This window comes from Alosa sapidissima, chromosome 7 (genome assembly GCF_018492685.1).
Source record: "Alosa sapidissima isolate fAloSap1 chromosome 7, fAloSap1.pri, whole genome shotgun sequence".
Classification (NCBI taxonomy): Eukaryota; Metazoa; Chordata; class Actinopteri; order Clupeiformes; family Clupeidae; genus Alosa; species Alosa sapidissima.
Window position 1 is genome coordinate 25,674,455 of NC_055963.1, and position 27,546 is coordinate 25,702,000.

The 27,546-nt window shown below is 41.4% G+C and overlaps 1 protein-coding gene across 1 annotated transcript; it reads right to left on the reverse strand.

Annotated features, from left to right (window-relative positions):
- Nucleotides 1-1,320: 1,320 nt before the first annotated feature.
- Nucleotides 1,321-26,879, reverse strand: ngfa (nerve growth factor a (beta polypeptide)). Its single transcript, XM_042097959.1, has 3 exons — nucleotides 26,688-26,879; nucleotides 3,057-3,180; nucleotides 1,321-2,466 (listed from the first exon to the last, which is right to left on the reverse strand). The coding sequence occupies exon 3, from the start codon at nucleotides 2,453-2,455 to the stop codon at nucleotides 1,598-1,600; it is 858 nt and encodes a 285-aa protein (XP_041953893.1). The 5' UTR covers nucleotides 2,456-2,466; nucleotides 3,057-3,180; nucleotides 26,688-26,879; the 3' UTR covers nucleotides 1,321-1,597.
- Nucleotides 26,880-27,546: the final 667 nt, after the last annotated feature.

Genomic DNA, 27,546 nt, shown 5'->3' on the forward strand with positions numbered 1-27,546 from the left:
TTGATCTCGACAGATGTCTTCCTCTTCTCTAAAAACACCCAGTTGTGTCTTGCACTATACTGTCTTTGGCGAACCCATTTTGTAAACATCTTCATCATTGAGGCCTTTGCTTTGAAACATGGCTTATCAGACACACTTCACAGATCCTCAAACAAGACAGTCCCTTCCCCCAATGTCAACTTCAGACTCCCCCATCCCCTATCTCCACCCAACATCCCCAAACCCCTTCCTCAGTTTTCCAGATGTTGTCTCCAGTCCCATTCCTGCCGAGTGCACCTGACCCCATTGGCACGGCTGTGGCTTTGGTTTACATATCAGCTCCATGGCGATGGTTTCTCTGCGGATCCATTGCTGGATGATAATCTGTCTCCTTCCTATTGTATATTTTGCCTGGGTGACCTGCCTGACCCCTGCGCTGCCGCAGAGAGGTTCCAACTGGAAGAGCGTCCCTGTCAGATCCTCTGTTCTCACAAGCAACCAGCTGAGTGTTTTTACTATGTACGTTCTGGCTCATTGGTTGGGTTCATTGGCCAAAACAAAATTAATATAACACACACATGCGCACGCAGGCATACAGACATACACACACATCAAGGTTTGTTATGATCCTTGGAATGTGGTTTTGAGATGAATGACTAGATGGGATTGCAGTAAGTCCCTTTATAGGCTCACCCCTTCAATATATTCCACCTTGGTACTTTTGTGGTTTTTGAAAATAGCATGCACAAACACTTTGAAAAAGAGTACTCTAATTTTTTTATTTTTTTATCCAGGCTCTGAATCAATTGTTTTCTGGAGACTAGGAGCGCAGGCAGGATAATTCCACCATATGTTGGTCGCTTTCCTACACTAAAGACAAATGTATGATGTGCCGCAACATAAAAAAAAACGAAACATAAAGACAAAAGCTTCGCTTAATGGTCTCGTTTTCACCTTTTATGTCTTGGCAGATGGGACGTTGGCTTGAGTGACCCTGTCAGACATGGGATCCTGGGCCTAATGCTCAAAATGGCTCACTGTATAAGTTTGCGGTCACAGAGACCCATATAAAGGGATAACTGAGTGATGAAGAATGCCTTAATGGACTGCTGCTAGTCTCCATGGCTGAGCCACACTAATGGACCTCTGTTTCACAATGGAAATCCTTCAGCGAAACCTGCAAGTTACAATTCGTCCAGAAAGGAAAGGAACAGGTAACAAAACAGACATAAGGAGATTACCTAATACACATACTGAGGTGTTTAATAAATAACAACATCAATATCATCAACAACACAACAAAAAAGCGGGATTTCTTTTAAGCATACTGTATATACACATATATATATATATTTAATATTTTATTTATTTTTTGACTGTATAAACTATATAAATATGACATGCAGTCCTCATAACTTAAAACGACCAATAATTTACAGCGTGAGGTAGGGTGTGGGGGTAGGGCCTTGGAGGACAGGCGTGTGTTGCTTGATGGGACATGTCCTGGCCAGATTGGCAGTAAAGCTGTGGTGATTGGTAGGTGAGTGAGTGATGGTGGGGGAGGGGAAAGGTCTGGTCTTGGGGAGGGCTGCAGCAGCAGTGGTCAGCTGTCCTGATCTCAGCCCTTCCACGATGTGCGGCTGATGACGCACACGCAGGCTGCGTTGATGCGTATGTACCGCCAGGTGATCTGGTTCTGATAGAGGGTGAGTGCCCGCACGAAGGTGTGCGTGTTGGTGCAGTAGGAGTTCCAGAAGCGGGTGTCGATACCCCGGCAGCCCCCGGAACCTGTCCTGACCCTGCCTTGGTTGCCCTTACCCCCTTTGCCCTTGCCCCCTCCTGCTCCTCCCTTGCCCCCACCCCCGCTGGGCCGGGTGCTGGCGAAGCGGCACGATGTCTCATAAAAGAGCTGCTTCTTCACCTGGTTGTTGATGCGCACGTCTGGCAGCACCGTCACCTCGTTGCCCGCCATGTCCGTGGCGCGGGTCTTATTGCTCACCCAGTGGTTCATGCTGTCACACACCGAGTACTCGCCGCGGTGCATGATTTGCTCGGTGGCCCCCCGTCGCACGCGGGGGTCCTGGTCCCACCCCAGCCCTTGCGCCCGCCCCTGGCCCATGCCGGCGGCCAGCCTGACTGACTTGCTGTCCGGCGGCACCACGTCGCTGAACAGCACGCGGGGCGAGTGGTAGCGGCGCTTGTTGAACAGTTTAGGGTCCACTGTGGGGATGAGTTCAGGCCTGGAGTCTGGGGAGCGGTGCTGGCCGCCACCACCGTGCTTTGAGTGGGAGTTTGAGTTTGAGTGGGAGTGGGACTGCGAGTGCGACTGCTGGGCCGTCGTGTGGCGTTGCTGCTGCTGCTGTTGGTGGTGTGTGTGGTGCGGGTGATGCATCGGCGGCGTCGGGGCGTCCTCTCCCATGTTCAGTGCAGCCTGGACGCTGTTCAGGAGGAGCAGGACCAGCGTCAACGACCTCATGGGCACACGTCCTGAGCAGAGTCAGAATTAAAAAAAGAAAAAAATTTAGAATGACTTTATGACTTTTATTTATCCTAACAGAGTGCTTTCACCATTAGAGTCCCTCAAGCGTACTATGCCAGTCATTAAAGGCTGTCTGCTTAGGCCTGTATGAGATGCATGAGTGGCTATGTTTATAATGGACAGCAAAATTAACCTGATTAAAGCACAGGGCTAGGCTATATGTGGGGGAGTGCATTTCTTCTTTATGATTAAAACACAATTTAATTCTGATTCTTTGGGCAATTGGGCATTGTGATTTTAATTTGCATAAAATAATGTCCTTCGGTTTATATGCGGCTAATACACAGGAATACACAGGAAGATTACTGCACACCTTAATGCTATTGGAATTTTCACATTATTTTGTGACACATGGCAGTTGCCAACTAGAGACGATGCTCTTTAACATGCGAACAGGAATATGAATGGAATATTACATAAGCAACTGATGTAAACACCATGAGTGAAAAACTGTCTTATTTAGATCAGATTATTGCAGACAGTCCATGTTAACATAGTTAATATTGTGTTATGGTTGTGGCATATGTGGCTGGAGCACCTGTGGAATGTCTTCAGGTGAAGAGGGACCCTGAGGGCTCCTAGAGCCAGTATCCGGAACAGGCGACTCCCCAAGCGCCAGCCATCAGGACCACCCCTGCTCCTCCAATCTTTACCCCGCACCTCTGTAAGACACACACACACACACACACACACACACACACACACACACATAAATCCACATCCATATGCACACACACGGACATACACACACACACACACACACACACACACACACACACACACACACAGAATGTGTGATATTTAGCACATCGTAAGATAATGTCAGCAGTGGCATGTAGACTTGTTTTAAATATGTTTCATTCCAGTAAGGTAGTTCAACTGGCCAACTACAAATATGAAATGCTGGCTCTGAACAGAACAATACCATCTGTATGGTTCCAGTGACTGGAGCAAACAATAACAAAAGCCAAAATTTGATTGAAAGCAGAAGAAATCGATTTTCCAAAACAGCCTCTCAAAATTATGAGTAGAATAACTTTGCTCTAATCTAGTCGTATGATGACAATATTGGATCTCTGAAACATCTTTGGCCAAATTACGAACTGAAAACCTAACTGGAAACTGATGCATTCGTTGTAGGTCTTTCACTGTTCCAGTCTGGGTTTGATGCAGAAAGAGAAGCTCAGCTGGAAACAATGAATTTTACAGTACTGATCAAAGTCTCTCAGAGTCTCTCTCAGACAAGGCAAGATCAGAGCTTTTGTTAAATGCGTGAGGAAAATATTTCTCTCCAAAATGATAGATATATTTTTTCACAATAATCCCTTGTGAGTACCATAAGTACTATAGTGAATAATAGCCATTTCTTTAGGGAGTTTTATTGTAAATCGGAATCTATAGCCGTTCTACACTGACTGCCTCAATCTCACTCATGTCTGCATGAGCACAAAACTTCTTCTGAAGACTTGAGGCATTTTCTATGAATCAGAATGACCTTTGAAGCAAGTTTGAATTATGTCATTCTTTTGTGGAGATCAGCTCTAAAAGATATGTATTGTGGCCTAAAAGTGACTTGGCTAGTAAAGTGTCAAAATGTACTAGCCAATTATGTAAATATGTTTTGATGCAAATAAAATGCTATATGTTATCTGTCTGGCCATTAGTCAGTGCTGTGTTCTTATAACAATGCTTGCATTCTCTAGTAGCAGAGCTACTTTTATTGTTTTTCTATCCTGAGGTAGCAGTACTTTCATTGCAATCAAGATACTACATTGTGTCTTGTTTTTAAGTGAGAGTTGTAAATACAGAGATGATTTGAGATAATTGAGAAACCCCTCTGGGCAGAAAAAAGGCCTTCTACCTCGCTCAAGTGTGTGAAGGCCTGTTCATAGTCACAGCCTAAACCATCCCAATGTCTGGGCACCACTTGCTGTTTATCGCCTCTTTCACCAAGAATGGGAAATGTGCATTTACTTCAAACTACCTCAAGTGCTTCACATTGTTAAAGAAATGCATCCTCTTTTGATAGACTACAGTGACATACTCTCCTTATAGGTTCTTGAACAGTTCTGTAACTCCTAGTAACTGTTTACTTGAATTTCAAAGGTGAAACAAAGTATGCAATACAACCTTCAACACATGAGTTACTCTTAGGTTCAAATTTATAAACTTCTGTACCACCACTTTACAGAATCCTTACACACAAATGCACATAAGCCTGTTGCCCCTTTTACCATATTCTATTGTATTTGAAATGATTTATTGTTTTCATCCAATACATTCTGCTTCATGGATACATACCAAAAATATGAATAAAATATGGCTGATTACCCATGGCTGATTACCCTTCCTGAACAAAAGCAGTACTTACTCAACATGTTCCATCTGTTCAACTTAGAGTCAAAGACAGAGAAATGCTTAAACCTATATAACAGTCTAAAATCAAACAATAGATTGGATTTAGGCAAGTTGACTTAACTGATTGTGGCACTTACGTATAATCACATTGAAAGATGAAAAAATAGTGGGACTTAAAAGCATAATGGTTCAGACTTTTGAACCTCCAATTCAATCCCTGGGAATATGTCCAAGACAGTTTAAAGAGAAAGTTTATGAGTTTTAAAGTGATATTTGTGATAAGAATGGACTCCTTGGGGGACACAGGCATTGAGATTAACTACACCCAACAATCCATCATCCACCCATCTGAGACTCCTCTTGTGTTGGACCATGACTTTATTCTCTCACAAGCTGAGCAAAAATGTGCACAACCCTTTGTGTAGTATTTTGGATAGCCTCCTGCAAGTTTATTACCCTGTTGCTATCATTCTTTACGTTGCCTGGGAGAACACATGCATTTCATCTTCTTCCATTCATCATTTAGAGCCCTTGGACACAGTTATGGGTGAACAGAGGCTCCCTCTAGATAAAGAAGATCTACCTCGCCCTCCGAGACTTTTTTTAATTCATGGCCTTTGCCTTTTGCACACAGAGTACAAAATATGGGGGTCCTGGCTTGAAATATTGCCAGTAGCGCAATCCTGGCCACCCACAGGCAGTGACCCTGACCTCATTAGTTCTAATGGGCCTGGTTCGCTGAATGCCATCTGCCAAGACTGACAGCCAACCCCAAGTGACACAAAGACGCTATACGCCGGTCCCCAAACGGTTCCCCGAAAGACCTGCGCCACATTCATATGGTAAACCTCACACACAATCGCAACGCTGCGAGTAACCCAAGCCATGTTCTCTCCTCTGCCCCCCCCCCCCCCCCCTTTGAAGAGGCTTGGGCCCGAGGGTCAGCGTTATCGGTGGGCCACTGGTGGGTTTTAAATGTCAAAGTGCAAGCCGCTCACCTCCTCCCCAAAAGCCAGGCCCTATTCATGGTTACCTGCCTTTGGGGAGATGAAAGCGGCACACTGAACAAGCGTCCGAGGTACAGAGAGATTGCGTGCTGTTGCATCGAGATCTTTGGCTTCACGCTGACTGGGAAATCCCCAGAAGTTTGATATGTGTCAAGGTATCAAGGTGACGAGCTGAGCTTGCATGCGCTGTATGTATAACACAAACACTTCCCTCAGTCTTGCTGTAGGTGCCTGAGAATGCATATCCCAGCAGTGTTTTTCCGTTCTCCTGAGTAGAAAAACAGAGTAGAGGGAATGCTTCTTTTATGCGTTCTTGTGCTGGTGATCTGCCCCTGAGTCTGGAGATGTTGTGGGTGAGGGTGTCTCAGTGTGTGAATGTATGGATGTTCCACTGGTGGATCATTTAATGAATGGGGTTGTATTATACTTAAGAAGATAAAATAAATAGAAACAAGTCTGCCAATAGAGGGCAATGTCGACCTGAATTCCTTGAATACCTCAAGTTTAGTTGTGAAGTTCATTGCTATTCTCTATCTAATTGAAGGAACGTGTGTGTGTGTGTGTGTGTGCTGCATACCTGTGGAACCGTTGGCCCGTTGATGTGAAACTTAGCAGGTGTCTCGCTGCGGGCACGAGTAAGTGCAGTGCCAAGTTTGACTTTGTTGTAAGATATCTGTAAACATATCAGTAAAATAAGGTACACATTTGCTTTCGACACTCTATCATCCTATTTTTAAGGCAGGCGTACCTGCAGGCATGTAGTTGGGCTACGTTTTTTCTACAGGAAGGGCATGTTTGAACGGGCACTGCACTAGTAATCACAAATGAGAAGATTTATGAAATACCAATGCTCCTATGGATCTAGCCGGGTTCTTCCACTCTGACAGGAAATCCATAATCCAGTTCAGAGTTTCTTTTGTTTTACAGACTCTTTGCAGACAAAATATTAATTTCAGCACTGATATCTTTCCAGAGACATTCGGAAATCAAGAAATTTGATACAGTTTGTATGTTTTGAACAAATGGATTTGATCTTGTTTCTTATTAGGGTGATCTGACACAGATGCCAGACTGGCTGAAAATGTTCAAAGCACTTATACTGGGAAATATATAAGATTCTGACAATGCAGTGAATAGCTAACATATGGAAATGAAAAATGTAATATTTTATATGCTAATAACATTGTATTTATAGTCCACATGTTTACAACACATGTGTCATCGGTATCAGAAAGACTATGAAGTATAGTGATCATATAACTGACAGACTTGCTGTGCACCACATGTTGCGCCACACTCTGTAATTGCATAAGCTGTTTTGAGAATAAAATGAATAGCAGACACCATCACTTAATAACATATTCATCCTTCACATAACAATATTAAAGGAATTATCCGGAGTAAAATGCACTTTAGATCAATTTACGGATGATTGGGAGTACATACGTTGAGTTGACATCAAAATGATGTCATTCGGATGTGTTTTGAGAAAGTTCGATTTTACCGTTTTTAGTCAAAACTCGTTAGCCTGGAAGTGACCAGGGCAAGTCATTTCGCCGCTACAAAACGCTATTTTTTATACCTCTTCTACAGTTCCAAACAACATTAAACTTACGTGGCAGCTTGGAAGGGAACAATGTTTCACTTTCCATACAGTATGGTGTTACATGTCAATATGACATATTTTTTGAGAGATGTGAAAGTAGTTAATTTTTACAATTCCCAGTGGTTAGGATTTAGTTTATTTAGTTATTGTTTTTCTATCTTAAGGTAGCAGTATTTTCATTGGAATCAAGATACTACATTTTGTCTTGTTTTTCAGTGAGAGTTGGGAAATACAGAGATGATCTGAGATACAGTAACTGAGAATCCCTCTGGGCAAAAAAAAGGCCTTCCCCTCCCTCAAGAGTGTGAAGGCCTGTTCATAGTCACATCCTAAATCATACCCAAGCGCTGCTTGCTGTTTATCGCCTCTATGTCACCAAGAATGGGAAATGTGCATTTACTTCAAACTTTACCTCAAGTGCTTCACATTTGTTAAAGAAATCCATCCTCTTTTGATAGTTTACAGTGACATACTCTACTCATAGAGTCACTCACTTCGTAACTGTTCACTTGAATTTCAAAACAATGACCAGATTCGATGTCAGTTCTGGTCATGCAAGTAAGTAAGTAAGTAAATAAGTCATATTTTTTAAATTTTATTTATATAGCTTTCTCTTCACTGGTGTCGAGTCATATTTTAGGGGCTTGTTAAAAGGTGTGTTGTGAAGGTGTTGTACCAATAGACTTTGCCAGTGCTCAAGGTGGTACAAGCTCAAGTGTACAAGCCAAGTGTGGAATGTAACCCCATATTTCATTCTCTCCCTCACACTTCAACTTTGCTTTGTTTTGCCAGAGTTTCACATCGACCCTCACGAAACGAGGAAGAGCCCCATGCTGTTTCGATTATAGGTTTCAGCAAGCGCTGCAGGATCAGCAGGTATGCGGTACAATCAAATGCCTCAGCGATCAAACAGAGCCAGAGCCCATGCTGGAGACAGACAGCCGAGTTACTACAGGCGTGCAACTCAAGCGTTCTGTTCGAAGTGCATTTGCTGCAACAATTAGCTTCTACTGTAATCACTTAAACTGGCTACACCAGACGTGACAGCGCATTGCACGTTAAAAAAAAAGGTAGACCAGTCTTCTAAAACCAATTGTTACGCTTGGCGAATGGGACGCTTCAGTTGTATGCTCGGTGTACCCCTACTGTGAGTCTGCCTGTCCATGGCCCAGTTAGGTAAGGTTAGGACCTGAACCCACCCTCTCTCTGATGTTATGTGGTCAAGTCTCCACCCAGAGCTGTAGTGCAGAGGAGCTCCCCTCCACATGTGCGCCTGATGTAAACACACACTCACTTGATTGATACAGGATGACGAAGGGGACCCGCTATTTACATTGCCTGGAGTGCGCTTTGTATTTTAATGCTAAAAATATGTGGTCTATGCGCTCCAGTGGGTCGCCTGTGTAAACACTGCCCAACGTGAACACTTAAGGTCAGAGAGGTTGAGCGGAGCAGGTTTTGACTTAGTGTTAATGGCGCTTTCTTGGTATCTGCCCGTTCCAGTGCCTGGGATAGAGCCTTGAGGCTTATGTTTTTAGTGTTTTTTTAGATGTGAAAAGAGTAAAATGAGTCAGTCTATCCTCAACACACACACACACACACACAGAATATATTTAGACGTAAAAGTCACAATGTTTCCCTTTCTATGTGCTAAGGAAAACATGGGTAGGGCAAGCTGGTGGTGTTGTGGCTAACACTCTTATCCAGTTTTATCAGTGTTTATGCTTCCTGTCATCAAGACCACCCTCTTTGAAATCTCCCAGTTACCATGTTTCAGTTCACCTTGGCATAACAAAAGGGTGTTAAGTCTGTTAGATATCTGCTGGTTTGTCACACATTTCAGATATTGACAAATGAGGACATCACAGCTCCAAGTTAAGCTGAAATTATTATACTTTTTTTTATCACACTGGAGATGTCAAATGCAACAGGTTGGTCAAATAGGGCAAATTGAAACACTTTAATGGAAATACACCTTTCCTTAAAAAAATTATGCCAATTACATATTGATATATTGACAAATTAGGTTATCTGACCTTAAAGTTAAACACAAGCATTTAGTGGTCTTTAATAATGCTAACAAGAGTTTTCATCACAGGGCACAAGTGTGTCAAATAAAAAAGTGAATGGACATACAATTTCCTTATAATCAAAGGACATCTCAGATTTGTATATTTCTAGAAATGTAATGTTATATAATTTTATCATGTGAATTTCTGAAAATAAAAATAATGCAATCAATGGAGAAGAATAGGTTTCGCGGTTAGATTGAAATGGGGGAAATGCCCTGGATAGATTATCATTGTTTAGCATCAGCGTGCAGTATGGAATCTTGCAGCCCCCTAGGGCCTCTCACTGTAAATGAGAGTTTGATTTGGGATGTTTGCAGAACTGCCTTTCATGGCTTTAAAATCATGCTTTCTTCTGTGGAAGATGACAATCCACTGAGCCATATGGTCCATGTTTACTCCCTCTATTTACAGCACGCAGTAAATCCATGGTCACAGTGAGTTCAAATGAACAGAACTGAGGAACTTGTAAAGCAGAATATTAGATGAGAATTGTACTGGGAACCTGGTGATGCACGGAAAGATTGTGTCAGTGTTTGCTTTTGTGAATGTGTGTGTGTGTGTGTCTGTGTGTTTCATGTACATGTGTTTGCATTTGTGCTCAGTGGAGTCCACACTATGCATACAGTTAGGCCTAGATAAATCATATTCCACTTCCTAAAGGAAACATGGCAAGGGTGCCATGATGTATTTTATAATGGCAACAACAGCCTGTTAAAAGATTTGGCCGCATATGTCAACAGCATGTTCTACAAAAGTACACACCTCTTCACTGGTGTTGACAGAGGGAGGGAGATTATGAAGCTAAGAGGTGGATGGCTACTTCCTTATCACCAGGTGATTGGGGGGGAGCAGTTAGGGAACTACAGAGAGAGAGACAGCAGGAGAGAAACACATGGCCCTTCTACCATGCTAACAATAACTAACGCTCTACCTTATAAGAATGACATCGTCCACATTGTACACCACCAGTACAACGACTACATGAACAATATTTTTGGGTATCACTTTCAGAGAGAGTTTGTCAATAGTAGAAATACTGATAGCCAACCAGACTCCACTGAATTGAAAACATTACATTAATGAACATGAAGAATATTCCTGAGAAGGACATTCATATCATTAAAGTTACAGGTTTATTTATAGTTGTCATTAGGATGGCCAAGACCAGACCAGATAGTTGGTCAGTGTGGACTACCATATCTTTACCATATCTTTATAGTTTCAGTCTTATGTAGTTTCGTTTATCGTTTAAATAGCTGCACAAAGAGAGTAGGGCAGACAGACAGACACAAACAGTAAGACAGCAAAACAGAGAGAGAGAGAGAGACAGATATACAGACAGAGTGAGACCGACAGATAAAGAGATGTGGAATGAAAGAGAGGGATAAAGAGATAGATAGATAGATGCCATCCCTTTCTCTCTCCTTGCCTGAGGGAAAGCCCCAAGGGCAGAGGGCGCAGCTCTGAGCACACTGCTGTTTTCTTCGCCCCACTCATCAGGAGTAATTACTTGACCGTGTCGGCCACAGGGACCCTCCCTCACACAACAGTGCTGCTCTGTGGAGTGCTGCTCTGCAAACCTACTGTACTCCGCCGGACAATAGCCACTCTCATCCAGCAGCGCAATGAGATGAAGTTTCCCATTGTGTGTTTTGGGGGGACAAGGGGTGCGCATGGACCCCTGTCCGGAGCGGGGATGGTTATGTACGCCCCGGCAGACATTTGCGGACGTGTCACGCATGACACAATGTCTCAAGCATCGCCTCGGGATTCGCCACGCCAGAAGTTGTTCTGCACGGGCCCCTGATCAAAGGGGCCAAGTCAAAAGACGGAGTGCCCACAAATGTTCCTAACAGTGGCTCGTATGTCTGGACGCTCAATGACGATGAATCAAATGAGTTATCCTCCATATGCAGTTTACATTTGACATTTGAGAGGGCTGATTCTTCAGACTCCTCCATAGGGAACTAAAGTACTGCAGCGCCCAGTGACATTTCAATTTCTTGCACTGTATATTATGACCTGAATGCATGCAATGCACACAAATGATAAATGATTTTCAGTCAGTGAGTTCCTCTGCATGAGGTCATGTGCAAACATGTGAAGTGTTCACTTTTCAAGACGCCTCTAATCTTTCTTTGTTGTCTTTCTTATTTACTTATTTACTTACATTGTCATTTCTGTGCTTTCAAGATTAGAACATTTCTGAACAACCCTGTACATAAACGTGGGATTGCCTGATATTGTCAGTACAGTTTAGATGTGGAGTTGCTTAAGGTCGTAGACAAACTTGCAATAGTCATACAGGGTGTGTGCCTAAGACTTTTTAAAGGTGCCATACCTGAAAAAACTCCTGCAGATGATTTGATAATGATATTTCTAAATCTCTCTGTTGGTGGTGTTGATCTGGAGCATAACTACAAATGTTCAATTACTGTTCACAGTTCAATTACTGATTTTTATAGCAATTATTTATGGTTGAAAATGATTTCCACCATAAAACTAAGCAGTGATCCAGCCCTAAATTGCAGAATATGTGTATTTCTGGTACAGTAAATGATGCATGCAGTTCACTCTCATGGTACTAAGCTCATTGTTCTCTTTGGCTATGCAGGCCACCATATGGTGTTTGCATAAACGACTACTTGATTATATATTACATTTATTCAGTGAAAACTGTTATTTAATTGGCAACTAAATAACAGAGTTAAATTGAAGTAAACTAAAAATGTGTTTGTTCAGTTGCAGATTGTCAGCTATTAGTTTGATCTCTGACATAGATGTAAACTGAAGAGCTGTGGGTTTGGAATACAGTTCGAATACAGAATGCAGTGTTTGTCAGCATGATAGCATGATGTGTTTACAAGACAAGACAGAGTCACAATGACATATCCCCTTCACTGCATTCTCTCCTCCTTGTTGTATGGTGGTGATGCCCGCACTCATAGGAAGAAATCACAGGAAATTACTGATGGGTTTCCAGCAGACTGAGCTGAGTAAGCTGCCTCTGGAAGCTTGTTAGCTGATGTTCATTATGAATCTGATGTAATACGAAACTGGACTTTTTCACGGATAATATGTTTTCAATTTCCAAAAGCAAATTATCTCTGATGAGGGTTCAGCCCTTAATCAAGTCTTTTCACAAGGTAACGGATCAGTGAAGATCTTCTTGGATAGGCTAAATGAGGAGGAACAGATATTTCCCTCAGTTGCAGACGTGTCAAATCCTTATCACTGCTTGTGCCATTGTTAAATGATTACCAGACCTCCGCGTTCAAAGTCAAATACCAACAACAGCACTAGAGCTCTGAGTCCCTCTCCGAACACAATAGCATGCCAAGGCAACACTGCCCAGCCAAGTAGTCGAAGATATTTCAGTAATAGCACTATAGGTCTCCTCCAAGTTAACCATTTCCTCAAAAGTGCAGTGCCAATTTTCATTTTAAGGAATGACACGATTGGAAACTATGATACATCACATGGGTATAAGCTAACAATGAACTCATATTATAGAGGTCAGAAAATTAGAAAGAAACTCTTGTCATGACATAATTTGTTTTCAGCTGTCACACAAATTATATATAATCATTTTGTCAAGTCTTGCTAAAAGCCACATAATGTAGTGTAAGGCTTCCTGTTTTCCATGGGTGCTGAACCCCAGAGGCAGGACCTCCTATACGGACCTATTCATAGCAGTCCAAACAAAACAGCTTACCAATCACACAGATGTCAATTGACAGGAAATGCTTGAAACCTTTTGCTGGCTATAAATCATTTTATCACACAGTTCCAAGCTCTACTGTCAGTGGATTGCTCTAGAATATTTTCCTCACTCCTTACCGGTCGAGCACTGTTAAAAGCTAAAGGACAGCTTCCTGGATGAGTAGACTGTTAATATCATTGAGATGTTTGCTTAACAATGAAAGCAGATGGGTTACAGCAGACTGTCCATTCCCTGTCTTGGCCAGGTCCTCTGCCGCGGTCCATTGAGGATAATTAATCTCAGTCAAAGTTCCAGATACCATAGTGGACATTGCACGAGTTGTCCCCAATCAAATCATTGCATAATGTGCATGTCATGATGTGTTTAATTTAATGTGTATTAAATACACTGTATTTAAATGTTGTATCAGCGATTTCAGGCCCAAAAAAGGCCCAAACATAAACGATCACATTCATCTAATCTTTCCTAATAATCCGCTAGCTGCCTGCTCCATAAGCAGGCCGTCAAAAAACCTGTCTTTGTAGGCAGCTTAGGCTCTGAGATCTGTACACAAAAACAATTGCTACCAAAAAGGGTTGGCAACCCCTCAAAGGCAAAATAAAGTATTTCAACCAATAACTGACGAGATGCGCGTTTAGGAGAGTTTTAATTGCACAGGAGGGAGGGGGAGGGAGTAGCGAGCTAGCTCTCTGTTTTGTTTGAACATCAACAGAAGTGACGTATCCCCAATATCGCTGATACAACCTTTAATGTGTAAAGAACGTAAACAGAGAGATGCTTTTTGTCCTCACATGCAGCAGGGTAGCTGCAAAATAGTGTCATGAAATGATCTGCTAACCTTACAAATAAAGATTCTAGAATCTTTGCTTCAAATCGCGTGTGCATATGAGCTTAATGCGCACACAACGGAGAGGGAGAGAGAGAGGAGTGGTGCGTTTGTGCCTGAAGCGCATCCAAGACAGAGCATCAGTTTTCAGTGTTTATATCTCTTTTCTCCCAAACATAATTAATCAGTTCAGTCAGTGTATCTAGGAACAGAAGCGTCATGGCAGCGTCAGTGCCCCTCAAAAAGGATGATTTAAGACCCATTTCACATCAGACTACACAAAGGTGTACCCAATTGTCTCAAAAGATTAAAACATAATGATAATCTTGCACACTGCACTGTTAGTAACAGCGACTTTAGCATTGCTCACGGCGGGTTAAATGATTTGCAAAAGACTTGTTGAGGTGAGTTTAACAAGTGTAATTTCATTTGCATATTACTCAGGCCTATACAAGATGGCTAGTTGCCAAGGCTACATGAAAAAAAAAATCTACATATTTTACTATAACAATTTCTATCAATAGGCCTTCCTTATTTGGTGTACTTAGACATTATTGAACAAACATCTGAATTTCAGTATCTAAGTAGGTTAGGTTGGGATGTCTGCTATACATTGCTGTTAAAATGCACTTCCAGTATAGTGAATATTGGCAAAACCGGTTATCATTTTGTTGAGGCGTTGGGGATGTTGTCGGCAGCTGCTGAAAGTAACTAATAAAGTAACTTGTAATCTGACTTAGTTACTTTTAAAATCCAGTAATCAGTAAAGTAACTAAGTTACTTTTTAAAGGAGTAATCAGTAATCAGTAATCAGATTACTTTTTCAAGGTAACTGTGGCAACACTGCCCCTGAGTCGAAACCATGACCTCGAACTCAAAGTTTGGAATGACAAATGGTGGTGCAGCCAGCCGCCTCTTTGTGTCTGAGGAGTTTTTTTTATCTAACACACACACACACACACACACACACATACACACACACACACACACACACAAACACAAACACAAAGGCATGCACACGGATGGGTGCACACACCAACGCACACACACACACACACACACACACACACACACTCCTTGTAGGAATTCTTGTTAAAGTGAAATTCACATCTCCTGACAAAAATCATTTTTATTTTCATTTCTGGCTTGCTATTGTTGGGAAAGCAGCCAATAGGACATGACTTATTCAAAATACGGCCCCTTAGAGTGTATCAGTTTTCAAACAAACAACAACATTTGACTGCTATTACTGTAGAGCGCATGACTGGAAAAGTAGACTTTTGCAGGAGAGAACACAAATCATGTAGGTTGTTTAAAAAAGACAGGATGCCAATACAATTCAGTCTTGTTAGGCTGTATCAAAGCAGGGCTGCAGTGGGCTATTTGAGTATTCTGAGTGGAATTGCTACAATTCATGCTATACTGTGAAAAAATGACAGATCAGATAAGATGATGCTAAGGTTACATCTGAAGTCTGGTGTGTAGACTAGCCTGTCAACAGATGATTTGTGTTAAATGAATCACTCACAAATATTTAAATGCTGGCTAGCGTTAGTTGGTTAGCGTTGGTGGTCTTTTGGCTGAGCTTGAAACATAAATCTTGCCCATAAAAATCAGTCAAAAATAGTCATAGTTCGAATTACAGGGGGTACTGGGGGGGACTATACCCCCCAATAAAGAGACAGAAATATCAGTTTTGGGGGGGTCAGATAATTTTTCTGATATTATGAAAAAATATTACAGTTGGCTACAATACAAGTCGACTCCTATTTTCACTAGGAAAAGTTTAATGTAAAGCGATTTCAGACACCCCTATTATGGACCGTACCATTTTTAACCACCGTGGTGCTAAAAGAGATAGAGAACGACTTCAACTTCTCAAGCAAGTGTCAACGACGTTGAATGACAAAACGCTAGATTCCTCTAGTAGCCTAAATTCGGTTTGCTGCTGACGTGCATGGGTAAATGTAAGTTGCAAGTAGACGTCTAGCTTGTTGAAAATGTGCTATTTTACAACCTTCGTGTATTAACGTGTTTTGTTCTTTCATAGCTCATGTCACGTCTTCATACATTTAATTACCGGCTACTATACCTGCTACTTACTTACCCACTGAGGCTAGTAAAGTGGACCTTGGTTAGTTACCAAGGTTAGTTAGCAAGATAATTCTCTATTTAAATAATTTATTATTTTACATTGTGGTGAGGTAAAATCGATTGTCATTTCCAAGAAGATGAACTCCAGTCCATAGTCTAGGTGTCCATTGATTCTCATTTTATCTTGAATAAATTATTGCGCCCTTTTGAATTAGTTTGGCACAGATCCTGTGTTGTTTTTATTATGCACAAGAGGGTCTGATGTAGCTAAGCCTACATAACATTAGTGATACCTGTGGAAACATAAAGAGCCAAGTAGCCTAGGGTAAATAGTACATGCTAGTATTTGAATTTGTTTTTAATTGGTTAGTAGGCCTATTGTTTTTACATTCTGGTTATCGGATTCTTGTAGGTTACCGCTCTGTAGTTCTTATGTGGTAGTATGTTTTTTCATAGTAGGCTATATGCTCCTTAATCACATTAAAGATTGCTTAGGTTTCACATATCTCTAGGCAATTGTGTTGATTTGACACTGACTACCATAGACTAATGGAAAATTGGTTTCTGTTTATACAGTAGGCTAGGCTATATTAGAGGGTTGGATCTTACCTCCAGGCCTTATAAAATCTAAAAATAAACCAAATCAATATGTCATGAAATAAGCAATAGGCTTCTTGTAAATATAGTACTTTTACTAGTAATTAGAATGGTATTTCAGTGCACTGAACTTCTAACTTTTGAGAGTTGATCTTCTTATCTTTTGGATATAATAACAATGAGATATTCTGTAGCCAACTGATTATCAGTTGGTCGCATGTTTACACCTTGTATGTGTGTTGCACAACACATGTTGCACTTGGCGATCACGATGGGGATTGATATGGTAGTGGACCATGATGGTCATAGAAGAAGTGAAGGAGCAGTACCCCCCAATTATGGTAATTCGCACTCTGTCAGTAGTGACACATGAGCAGCCTAATGTAACAACGTGCATTTTGAAACTGTACTTCCCAAGTAAGGGTACGTTCAGACATGGCGTCTTTTTCTAACAAGTCATGCAGACTACTTTTCCAGTTTAAAAAAAAAAAAAAAAATCTGCCATTAGTTTTTTTTTCCACTAAAAGTTGAACATTTCTCAACTTTAAAAACAGCTCCAAGCTGCAGAAAACGTCGCCGTGATCACATTTTAAAAGAAGCCAAGGATCGTTTTGAAAACACGGTCTACTCCATATAAATATCATATGATACTACTCCAACAAATATCATATGATTTGTTGTGTGTTGACAAAGTCCACAAAACATATTACACATGTTTACTGAAAGAAAACTTTTTTCAGCTGCTTTCATTAGTATTTGCATGTCATCCATTGAATACCTCTGTGTTGACAAGGGCATTTCACAAGGGCATTTAGCATAACATCCACAGCACAGGTGTTTTATGTTTTGATGATATCTTTCATCTTACTAATTGAATGTTATTGATTAATATATAATTCATTAACAGAATCCTCTTACTGATGCTTTAGATATGACTGCCTACACAGGTGTCCTTTAGTATCTTTATTTAGTGAGCAAATTGAAGGTTGTTCAAAACAATTCACCACTTAAATGAATGGCAACTATCAAATTTATAGACTTGATTTATTTGGTTGTGACATTAACATGTGTCTTTCAAACCATCCATAACTTGGGAGATAGGCTTTATTACAGAGTTATTAATTGATGAAACCATTATCGAAATATAATTTAATATCAGCTATCCTCTAACAATAGATAAGCTTATTGATTTAAAGATACATTCTACGTCCACCTCAGCAAGAGGGACCTTGATATGGGGAGAGTGAAGAAAAAATGGTATTGTTAAATCACACATAAATACTGGAAGTTCATAGATGCCTTATGTCATTTAAAATAAAGACTTGTTCTCTTGTACTGATAAGCTTAGAGATATGCAGTTCACTGCAGTTTAGAATGTTTTAGATTTTTTTTAATTTATACATGTTTACATCTTTAATCAGAAACAAAGCCAATGACAATAACATCAAAAACAAAATAATTTTCAATGCTGCTGTATTGCTAGAAACAGTTGTCTCTGCACAGAGAAAAATACTCGGCCGGGAAATGCAACATTGGATAATTACTCTTGTCCTTGGCATCTTTTTCTGTTGAAGTGCTTGCATATACGTTGTTAATAGATATTTAAGTGACTGCAATGCAGTCTGTTTTCTGAGAAAAAAAAGTTTAACTTTTTTGGCTAAAGACAACTGAAATGTTCTCAATAAAGTATTCATTAAACTGCATTTGCCGACTATTTTCAGAAATCTTGATTATCAAATGTATTCTCTAAATACTTGAGAAAAATCAGTAAAAAAAACCCAAAGACAACGAAACAAACAAAAAACAAAATAGCAAAAGCTCAACTTCCCTCTTTTAGCCAGAACAGAGGCCACGCATTGGCTTGCTTCTCCCTACTGAGACATTGCTCAATAGCCTGTGAATTTCAGAAGTGTGACCGTGTTTAATGTTCTCTTAACAAACTCTCCCAGAGCATATCACAAGCCCTGAAACATAACCCAAAGGATGCCAGAGGCTGCTTTGGAACGGTTGAATCGTGCTCTTTCAGAGGTTCTTACTACATACCCCTCACCCCCACCCGTGCCCCCACTCAAAAACGCTTTGTGGGTGGTGGGACCTTGAGAGCCTGTTGAACATCTTTTCCAGACTGCTGCCATTTCACGACCTTGACATTGAGCAATGTTCTCATGACAAGCGTGTTCGTTTTTTGGCAGTAGCTCTGCCATAATTCCCTGTAGCTGGTGAGAATTTTATCTTTCACAGTGGAATTGGGAGAGCGACATGTAGACAAGCATGCTCCCTGTGCACACTGAATGAGAGAGGAAGAGTGAGAAAAAAGAGAGAGAGAGAGAGAGAGAGAGAGAGAGAGAGAGACGAATGGTACCTTCACTCAGAAGTATCTAACTTCTCCCACAATTGACTATTTGCCTTTTTTGGAGTTTTTAGCCTTTCACAGTGTAGCTAATTGAAACCAGTGGCCCTAGCACTCAGTCTCACCTTAACCACAATGCCCAACTTTACCATCACTACAATACATGCATGCTAGAACTTCTCTGAACATGAAAATCCTCTGAGATTTGTGCTGGCAGTGAATTCATTTCTGATCATCTGATCCTAACATGCAAAGCATTTGCAGAGCCTATACTACTGCAATAACTTGATGTGATGTGACTCAAAATGTATTATTATTATTATTATTATTATTATTTTCTTCTCTATTATTGTGTTAAATGTCTCAAATGTAAAGCACGTTGAGCTGCATTCTGTGCTATACAAGGTGCTATACAAATAAAGCTTATTATTACTACACAAATAAAGCGTATTATTATGCTAGTGGTATGTTAAAGGAGTGGCTTTTATTTGCTGGTCCAAGTTTCTTACAAGCTTCTACAAACTACAGTATATTGCATTAGATGATTAACTAGATGTACCGCATAGCGGTACAAAATATGACCGCCGCTCAGTCCTGTACATCCGTTCCGCGAACATAAATCACACTAAGCAATTTGTATCCATCTTCTACTCCACCCACAGTCTTGAAACTTTGGTGTATGCTTGTTTGGCATGCCTGTGTGTGTGTGTGTGGACCGCACAGCAAGTACATTGTATTTAGGGAAAGCAGAAGGTATCAGTTTTACTTTTTTTTACTTTTTATTTATTTATTTATTTATTTATTAACAAACAAACCAATCCCTGTCATTTCCATGCAGTTTTCAACAGCTATCAAGAAGAGAGGTCTTGCCATGGATTTTTGTGAATGTTTCTTCTTCTACATATGCACGATTTTAGTCATCTTTAGTTCATATGATATTCAACTTTATTGTCAATTCACAAATTAAATACCAATAGTCTAAAACGAAATGCAGTTTTACATCTAACCAGTGGTACAAATAACTGACATGTCTAAAAGGGCCTTAATGAAATGCGTCACTAGACTGTTCACATTTTAACGGGCCAAGTTGAGAGCTACGTCAGTTATTGTTCATGGGAAAAATACTGATGGCCGCGGACCACTGGTTGAAAACACCTGGCTTACAGTATCAAGCGGACTTAAGCTGCCACCTCTTGGTGAAAAGTTGTAATACATTTCACCCAGCTGCATGAATCACAGAAAGCGCGAATGAAGTGGCCACTTCTAAATGGGACCCACTGTACAGTAGCTGAAGGTCTGTGGCTAAATCAGCCATAATGAAAGTGTTATCATTGTTTGGATACTTCCCCGCTTTTTAATCGCATAGACTACAACTACCAAGCTGGAATCAAAGCACATCGATTCACCTCTCACGGTCACACCCTAAACAAGCACTTCAAACAAACAAACAAGCGTCTCAGTCTCACGCATGTATAGCCATAGGCAAAACTGTATCAGACGTAACGTTAGTAACTCATCCATCGCACAGAATGATTTTTGTAGCACGTGCAATAGGTACAGTCCTGCCCTGGATACATCTCTCAAAGTGCACTCTAAAACATTTGGTTTAAATGGAGATGTAGCCTAGATCATCACTGGTGCGTTAATAAATCTACATTGTGATGAGTTGACACAAATGATTCACTTTTTTATGTAGTCTAGTCAATTACGTCGTGTCAGCCCTAGTTACTTTACTTTGAGCCATCCTCTTCTTGTTTTTGTGGTCTTACTGTAATGCAACATTTTACAAAGCACTGACAGGGCCACCAAGGACTGTGAGCGAATAAACAGCAGAAAAACCTATTTAACCCAGCCTGTTTAGGATGCTTCATAGACAGGTTATCTTTCAGGTAGGCTAGGCCTATATTTTCCATTAGAAAACCATCACGTTAGCGAACGCGTTGTGACTAACTCACTTAGCTCCTGTAGGCTATATGGTCAGACAAGAAGATGACAGTCGAAAGATACAATTACAGCGCTGATATCAATTTGCTTGGTAACCGCATTTATGGTTTTCTACAAATACACTGGCCAATAATCAAATTGGCCTCCATCACTCAACCAATGCTAACGGTAGGCCTAACATTATTTTACCTAGGTCGTAGGTATACAACTTGTATAAGATTAACGTACCTGCAGTTAAAACCAAGCATGTCCGATAAACATTCTCAGGTTTATTTCAGTTTCAAGAAGAAATGGGACTGACATTTCATGTGAAAATCATCCTACCCTTATTAGACGTTCTCTGCGGTAAACTACAGTGTTGTCCTGAAGCGTCTTTCCAACCCACTTTAGATTAACTTTCAACAAAATTACGTCTCACTGCAACGATGCGCCATCTGGTGGACAAACGACTACGTAACGCAAATACTGGAAATGCTGCCAAATGATGATGAATATTTGTTTTTCCTTTAATCCTACTGAATTTGTAATTATGTATCGGCCGTTCTAATTGCCGATACCGATAGTATGTGCGTGCCTGTGTGTGTGTGCGTATGTATGTGTGTGCACCACCATCTACAGGCCAATGAATGTACAGTCACTAAATGTACACATAATTTCCTTTTTTGCCCCCCCCCATGGATGAAATTCTACGAAACTTGGCATACCCCCAGAGAATGTCAGGCTAATCATACACATACAATTTGGGGCAGTTCTGAACATCTTAACTGAAGAGAGGGGCGATTAAAGCAGAATGATATTGCATTTTCATTTTTTACCGGGAAATTGCAAATCACAAATGAGTGATTATGGGCTAGGTTGATGTGGGCCCTTGAGACCAACATACAATAAAAAATTCTTCATCCTCGGTGCCACGGTTCAGGTAGTTATTTAGGAAAAACTGCAATTTTTGGGTTTCGGGGGGCCCAGCACGGGGGGGGGGGGGGGGGAGTGGCCCCCAGGGACCAAACTAAATTTTTCTGTAAAAGTCTAGGGGGGCTACATACCCACCAAATTTCATGTGCCCCGGTGTTTCGGTGTCCCGGGTATCGTTGACCAAAAATTCAGGAAGTAGATGACAGAAAAAAAACAAAACTTTGACAATCCCTATACCCTATATGGCCGTTTCGCTAGCGGCGGTCATAATTATTCTTTTCAGTGGACTTTGTGATTACACTCAGACCACATTTCCTGAGAAAAAAACTGAGCCAAATTAAAAAAAGGATTAAGAGGAATACATCACGATGACAAAGTAGGTTAAATGAGCAGACATGCTTAGTCATAGGAGAAACGGTTGAGTCAGTCGAGACACAGTTGAGTCAGCAAAGCCTTGGTCACGTGAGCTGCTCTCAAAGGAGTGAGAGAGGGAGACCTACTGTTTTATAACCCTGTAATAATACCTAATTAGACCTGGGTGGATGGAATCCATGATGTGTGGTTGGCTGCAAGCGCAAAAAGGTCACGCCATTTGAACAGTTACATATTTTTCGTACTGCAAAGAAAGGTAAAGATCATTGCCATATGTTTGCAGTCAAAGATTCACACAAAGGGCCTTGTGCATTGTGAGGAAATGTTGTTGAAAAGGGTATGGTTTTTATATCAGGACATCCTCAGTTGTCAGAGTCAGGTCTCAGGGCTGCATGATGGGCTATGCAGGTCTCTCGGGAAGAGATTCGTTTATTGTGTAATATCTGCTGGAGAAGAATACAACTGTTGTATTGATGCATGCTGGGTTAAAGCCCAGGACCTGTTTTTTAGAAGTCTAAACACAATGTGGTTCTCAAGTGGAATAGAGTCAGTGTAGTGCATTTGGCTCCGAAAAATGCTTTGGCTTTGTGGTGCACGTAACTAGACTGTGTAAATATTTGTAGACATAATACAAATAATACAGTATACTGTATTAATAGCAAAAAAATCTTGCTTAAAACACAGAAAGACTAACTGTGGAGTGTACCCAATGCATTGGACTACTTTATTGCAGTGCATTTGGGAAATATCTTTTTACGGTTTTCTAGCGGATCCTGTAGAAGCTACACATAATATGCTCTCTGTTGCGTCTGAGGATCTGCAATGCTCACAGAGAGAGAGAGAGTGAGAGAGAGAGAGCGAGAAAAACAGAGAGAGAGTGAGTGAGAGAGCAAGAGAGAGCAAGCGAGAGCGAGTGAGAGCACGGGTTTCCTCTGATTCTTCTGACTCTGACTCACCTCACCACAGTTTTGCTTTCCCTGAAATGACAAGTCTGTGCATTGGCCCTCCATATGGGCCAAAGCCAGTCAACAGGGAAGGAGCGGCAGACTCAAAGCAATGTACACACAATGTACAATGTGGGTACATTTGTTTGTGTTTATGTTGTATGTGTGTGTGTGTGCTTGTGGGTGTATTGTTTGCATGGAATGTGTGCGCACCTACAGTATGTTGTGTGTGTGTCTGCGGTATGTTTGTGTGTTTGTGTGCATTGTGCACTTCATGTACAGGCAAGCAATACACAAGGTGTCATCATGAAACCGTGGCAAAGCAGATGGCTTGCTCAGACCACCGTTATGCGTCTGTGGTCACCATTCCATTTTTCATACACACACACACACACACACACACACACACACCCCTGCACACACACACACACACACACACAAACACATCAGTGTTAAGTCAACACTCTTTCGTCTGAGGATTGTTATGATACCAGTCGTGCCAGACCAAATGATTTACCACTAATCAGTGGCTGGTGATGGGACACAGAAAGAGGACACCCCTGGGCTGTTGAAACAGACCTAATAGTGATGAGACATACTGTTCGCAGGCCGAGTGATGTGGATGGCTTCCAAGAAGGTTGTACAAAAAAGAATGAATGAAATGTGGGATTAAGAAAGTACAGTGATGTGCATCGGTATTTTTATAGGGATTAGGTTTTGAGGGAAGATGAAATTGTTCCCTTATTCAAACTATAAGACAGGTGATGTAGCATGCAGCATGATGGAGCAGCTTTGGAATGATAAAAAATGATGACAGATGAAACAGAATAAAGCAAAACATTATTTGAAGCTGGCTGCCCATGTAACAGTGCTCTAAATGCTCAGAATATCAGAGCGAAATGTACCATGTCAAAGAGCAGGTGTTTGTGCTTAAAAAAGACAATTGAGTTGTTGACTTTGTTAATGAGACACACTTTCTGAAAGAGAGCAGATTGTTTCTGAAAGCCTGTACAGATGGCTTACTTACGACAACACTACAACTCAGATTTATTATTTTTCACCTGACTTAATATCAAATGCATTTAATCTGAAATGCATTCAATCTGATGATAAATACATATTTATAGAAATACGTTTTGATTTAGAAAATAATGATAAGATAGCAGATACAATAATACAAATATGTAACACAAATATTTTTTAAGAGGACAATACTACAAATTTAAAACATGGATCTTCAAATTTCCGTAACACCTCATTACTGTCACATCCAGTAAAGTGACAACTTCAGTCTTCGTCTGAATTCTTTTGTCATCCATAAGGCAGGCAGACCGGCAGGGAGGAACAAAAAAATGTCCCAAAGAAGAGTAACATGTCTGGTAGTATTTCATTAGCTTTTCCCAGCCAGCGGTCCAGTGATCATCGCAGGGAGTGTTCTCTGGCTTTCCCTCCCTGTTGACAGCCCCAAAGGCTCATGTATTCTCAGAGCCTTGACCTCTGTCTCAGGTCACCCCTCTTGAGAAACACAAAGGAAGCTCTTTCCAAAAGGGAGTTTTTCTCAAAAGGGTTCAACATGAAAAATCATTTCCCTCTGTTTCCCATACATTTATCATTGTCTCTTTCTCTCTTTCTCTCTCTCTGTGCATACATTGTATTTAAAGTTAAGTGCGGATGGAAAGGGACATCTGATATCTTTGTCGCTCTGTCCACTGTAACTATGAAGCCAGCACTGGTGCGCCCAGGTGCTTTTAGACGAGGAGCGTTTGGCTGTAGTCCACGCGTGCCGGTGAAGACCTCATTAACACTCATTACTACATCCACCATCGATTGTGCTCAGATAACCGCTCACCGCAGAACTGACCCAGCTCTGCTCTGGAGTTATACGCTGCCTCTTTAGCACCGGAGCGGGGCTGGACGCGTGTACAGGTTGGGCAGCAGCAGTGCGGGATGGTACCAGAGCACTACAAAGGGAAAGCTTTAATTCAGGCTCAATGGGAAACCAAAGCTGGCTCATTAATAATAATTGCAGAGATCATTGTATGAAGGGGAAAAGGGCCACTGCCCATCTGCTGTGGATGAGGGGTGAGAGATGAGGTCTGCTTGGCCCTGATGACTTCAACATGTTCAGGCTCTGGGAAGGATGAGCTCAATGACTTAATAGGAGACTCATAATAATATTAACTTTTACTTGCAGTCTTTGAATTTGAATTTGTTAATTTTCAAATTGTTTTTATAGTTTTTACTGTTTTTTTTTCTCTTACAATGTTGCTAAATTCAAAAGGGCTGGGAAATGTAAACAAAAATATATAGCTGTACATAAGATGCAGTGACATAATTCATAGAAAATGTTTCAGAACAATTTAGAACATTTAAAAAGAGGCTCCAAAATGGCAGAAGAAAAGTTTGATATCTGGCTCCCCAGAGGCGCCTATTCCATTAAACTTAAGCACCGTTCTTAGTGGTAATCTAAAATGGATTTAGTTGTTTTTTCCTTTCCTCGTAAAAAGCTCTGTAACTCGCGGGAGCTGATGTTTCCCCCCGTTTCAATGCATGTGCAGTATTCCACAGTGTGAATACCAGCTATGAAGCCGACACGCTAACAACTGCCCCCGCCCAGATGAGTATGATAAAGACTGAAACGTGTTCCATGTCTGTGCTGTGCTTGGAGCAAGGCTGTGGCTCTGAGAGAGAGAAGAGAGAGAGAGAGAGAGAGTGGCGGGTTGTGTAATATGAGGAGGCTGACGGTAAGATGTACAGCGAGAGAGAGAGAGAGAGAGAGAGAGAGAGAAGAAGAGAAAGAAGGAGAAAAGTAACCTGATGTCCCAGAGGTCTATCCCTTGAGAAGAATGGGTAGGCAGGGGGTGGGGGGTCCATTGAACTCTACAGAATTGCCCCAAACAGCCACCAACACCACCACCCTCCCCACCCTGCTCTCCAGCGCAGTGCAAGCACTTCCCAACCAGTAGCTTCTGGTGCACAGTTAAGGAGAAAGTCTATAAATTACATGACTGTTTCCTCTATTTTTAATGTCCAGTCCAGACTTCACTGCACTCTTAACTAAAGAACAGAGAAAATGCACTGTTCTACAACTCTTCCTCTCTCTCTCTCTCTCTCTCACTCCCATTCACACTGTTCACTGTCTCAGAAAGCTTGTCTCAGAACAGTTCCTATTCTGTTTTACCTATTAAAGAACTTTCTTCAGCACTGAGCTACAGGTATAAATACACAGACCTGGAAATTATAACTGGAAAAACACATTCGCTCAACTGACAGGTATACTGTACGTAAACCCTCTCTCCAACACACCTTTTCCCCTCACAAGCAAAAGTATTCCAAGAGCGAGATAGCATCAGTCACTCTTACCTCAGGTCTATTTTCAACTCTCGGGTGGGTCAAAGTCAAGTCCCAGGCAAAGTTTGGCAGTATATTCCACCTTCCACTAGTCCAGGCAGTGTATCCGTTCAACCCCAAAGCCCAAAGTCCAGCAGCTGACTCTTCTACAAATGACCATTCAGGTAGAGTGCCATTCACGCAGGCTCTGCTCTCTGCTCCCACTCTCTGTGGGGAGATTGATTGTTCTGAAAGTTAGAGGAGAAGAGTCCCAGCACCCAGTCCTCCACCTCCTCTGAGAAACTCCAACAGGTCCTAGTGCCTACCACTCCCTGACAGTGCCTCACACTCTCTCTCTCTCTCCCTCTCTCTGCTTCTCTCTCTATCTGTCTCTCTCTCACACTAAAAAATAACATTGGTGGAGACTCTTACCACTTTAGTCCATCTCCCTGTGAGTGTGTGTATGTGAAACTGAGTGAATATTTGTGCATGTGTATGTGAGTGTATATCTGTGTGCATGCCTGTGTGTGTGTGAGTGTATATTCGTGTGCATGCCTGTGTGTGTGTGTCTGTTTCTGTGTGTGTTGGGGGGGGGGGGTGTAGCACATATCCATGGCTTTGTGAGGGTCCTCCTGTGTCAGTGATTCATGAGTGGTCGGCCTGACCCGCGTTAACAGCCCCACTCCTCTGACATTTCCTGTGGAGAGAGCTAACCTTAGTCATGGGCGCTTTACTTTGACTTGACACAGTTTGAGATTACAGGAGCCAAACCACATCCACCACCAGTACTGCTGCCATGGTTCTTTTGTCATGTGTGTGTGTGTGTGCAATACTGTATGTTATTGACAGATCTGATTTTGATTGAACTAATTTTGGAAGCACTAAGAAAATG

Bases quoted from the DNA above. Each gene is read 5' to 3' on its own strand.
- ngfa (XM_042097959.1), bottom strand. From the start codon at position 2,455: ATGAGGTCGTTGACGCTGGTCCTGCTCCTCCTGAACAGCGTCCAGGCT.